This window comes from Penaeus monodon, chromosome 32, assembly GCF_015228065.2.
Source record: "Penaeus monodon isolate SGIC_2016 chromosome 32, NSTDA_Pmon_1, whole genome shotgun sequence".
In the NCBI taxonomy this organism is placed as follows: Eukaryota; Metazoa; Arthropoda; class Malacostraca; order Decapoda; family Penaeidae; genus Penaeus; species Penaeus monodon.
This window is the reverse complement of record NC_051417.1, coordinates 26,402,283-26,405,345: the sequence shown is the minus strand read 5'-3', so window position 1 is coordinate 26,405,345 and position 3,063 is coordinate 26,402,283. Positions and strand designations below refer to the sequence as shown.

General features: G+C 40.1%; 1 protein-coding gene across 2 annotated transcripts in view; it reads left to right on the top strand.

The window, feature by feature from the left end:
• The window catches only part of LOC119593775 (protein draper-like), a gene marked incomplete at its 3' end in the record, with an annotated part of 60,455 nt that overhangs the window by 47,158 nt on the left and 10,234 nt on the right, over positions 1 to 3,063 (top strand). For both annotated transcript variants that reach the window (XM_037942796.1, XM_037942797.1), the window contains 8 exon segments: positions 289 to 501; positions 648 to 785; positions 907 to 1,118; positions 1,365 to 1,531; positions 1,722 to 1,850; positions 2,044 to 2,316; positions 2,546 to 2,752; positions 2,901 to 3,056. In XM_037942796.1, coding sequence (XP_037798724.1) covers positions 289 to 501; positions 648 to 785; positions 907 to 1,118; positions 1,365 to 1,531; positions 1,722 to 1,850; positions 2,044 to 2,316; positions 2,546 to 2,752; positions 2,901 to 3,056 — 1,495 coding nt within the window.

Here is a 3,063-nt window from a genome sequence, read left to right as displayed (position 1 = left end):
CTTAGCTTATTCCTTTTATGACTCATTTCCCTGCTTTGTTATCCTTTTTCATTCTCTCATTGACCTCCCCCCCCCATTTTGTCCTACATTTTTTACTTGATTTTTCTTTGTTTTTCTTTCTTTACGGAATGTTCTCTTATGTATTGTGTCAAAGATATATATGTATCCCATAAGAAACACAATTCCAGAATAGATGACAGATGTAGACCCATGAGGAGCTAGGGAGAAGGTAAAACATAACAGAATAACTGCTTTATACATGATTAAACACAAAGAGTGTTCCACCAGGATTGCAAAGATCGCTGTCGCTGTCAGAATGGAGGAACTTGTGACCATGTCTCTGGGGCATGCCAGTGCTCGCCTGGCTGGACAGGACCCCTTTGTGAGAAATCTTGTCCAGAGGGCACACACGGCACTGCCTGCAGTAACAAGTGTGCCTGTCAGAATGGTGGACACTGTGACCCTGTCAATGGGAAATGTCAGTGTCCTCCTGGTTGGACGGTCAGTAATATTGTTTGTTTTTGTTAATTAGTGAAAGAGAAGTGGTATTTTCAGTTTATCAATGAATTTTTGGTGTTTCAGGTTTCTTCAGATGTATTTGAATGGGTAGATTTACAGTATATGATTGTATTACTTTCATCCATTAGGGAGATGTGTGTGCCAACCCATGTCCTCAAGGCACCTGGGGACGCAACTGCTCAGAGCTTTGTGATTGTTACAATTCTGCAACATGTGACCACATAACAGGTCGATGCAAGTGCCCTTCAGGATATGTAGGAAATAAGGTAAATAATAAATATAATATTTGTTTATATTATTTATGTAAATGTCTCTCAATGGTTTTGAGCAGTAGATACAGTATTTTATGAGAATTGCTTTTCCCTAATTTTACCAAATATTGAACAGTGTCAAGAGGAGTGTCCTTTAGGGACATATGGGGTTAACTGCACAGAATCTTGCAACTGCCGCAATGGAGCCACTTGTTCCCACATCAGTGGAAGGTGTTTCTGCAAGGATGGGTGGCTGGGCGCCGATTGCTCAATGCCAGCATGTCCACCAGATCAGTTTGGACCTGGATGTTCACAAATTTGTTCCTGTGAAAAACATAACACTGAAAGGTAGGATGATAGGTACTTGTTAGGTAATATACACAAGTTTATGATATTAAAATTTTATAATATATTATGATACCCCATGATGAATTAAAAAGAAAATTGTTTTCATTTTTCTCTACTAAAAACAATGCTCCCTATTGATCCCTTCCCTCTTTTCTACCTGTCTTTTCCTGAATTAGTTATAAAAAAAATAATTAGGGTAGTCCTGGTGATATCAGTGATTGTACACAGATGTTATCTGTTTCACAGATGTCATCCTTGGACGGGTGAGTGTGAGTGCAAAGCTGGTTGGGCAGGTGAGACATGTAGTCGCGCCTGCCCCTTCTACAAATATGGAGAGAAGTGCCAAAACAGTTGCAATTGCAAGAATGGGGCTTTTTGTGACCCTGTGGATGGCACTTGCATCTGTGCACCAGGTGAGATCAAGTTATGAGGTTAACTAGAAAGAATTTATGAATGAATAGCTCTACATGATTTATAGATAAATAATTTTTAAAAAGAGATATGGACAGTGGTGCCTGCCAAAATATTTTGATTGTTCAAAGTGTCATTCATGGCAGAGTGTTTTTTCTGTTTATTTATATACGAAACCATTTTCTTTAACAGGGTACCATGGAAAAGATTGCAGTGAACACTGTCCAAAACACAAGTATGGTCAGAACTGTGAATTGGATTGCCGCTGTAAAAATGCGCTTGGCTGCTCCCATGAGAGTGGAAAGTGCATTTGTAGTCCAGGTAAAAAAAAAAAGAGTATTTCAGCTAATTTATGGTACATTTGTAATCTTTTGTCACTACACTCTTTTGTTGTATGATATCAGCAAATTAATTTCTTGTACAAGACATCTTGGTTTGAATAATCTAGGAGAAAGAAAATCCAAAGTTTTGTAGACTTAGATTTAACAAAAATGCAATATCTTTCATGTTCAAGGTTGGGGTGGCCAGCAGTGTTCCCTAACATGTCCACTAGGTTTCTACGGTGGAAACTGCACTGAAGTGTGCGACTGCCAGAACAATGGTTCTTGCGACCCAGTGACTGGAAAATGCACCTGTGGCCCAGGCCATTTCGGGGACAAGTGCCAAAAGACATGCGATCAGGGCTTCCATGGTATGGGCTGTGTTAATCATTGTGCGTGTGTTGGACCCAATGTTGAAGGCTGTGACCCAGTCACTGGTAGATGCATCTGCAAGCCCAGTTTCCGTGGTTAGTGTGTTTTTCAGTTTGGCTCTTTTCTTTTCTTTCAGTGTTGATTGATTGATATAGAATTGGTCTTCTCATGCTATTTGATTTATGAATGTGTTTTGGAAAATAGGCCAGTTTATTTTACTTAATACTTACATCAAAATATATTCCATTCCTGCCAACATTTGAAACTAATAAGGAACTACAAGCATCAAAAACAAAAATTATCCTCCCACCCCTCCCCTCTCAGGTGTTAGCTGTGAATCTAGATGTCCCCGTGGGAATTATGGTGAATCTTGCACAAAGAGGTGTGACTGCAAGAACAATGGGTCCTGCAATTATCAGAACGGAAAATGCATCTGCGAGCGAGGGTGGCATGGTGCCAATTGCAACACTCCTTGTAGGCCTGGCAAATATGGTGTTAACTGCAACCAGAACTGCCCATCTTGTGTGCATGGTCTGTACCTTGTCATTCTGAACCTTTGGTGAAAATGAAGGATAAGCTGGAAAATTAAGTTCCCTCCTTTTTTTCTTAATTTTTTGTAGTACCAAAAACTTTAAATGTGGCAGAATTGGTTGATAATTGTTCTTTTCAAATTCCCCAGGAAATGGTACATGTGATGCACAGGAAGGGACTTGTGTTTGTGCAGCAGGATGGCGGGGAGCAAGATGTGATCGGACATGTCCTTCTGGATACTGGGGATTTGGCTGTAGTAGAGAATGCAGATGTCGTAATGGTGCAGAGTGTAACCCAGAAACAGGTATAAG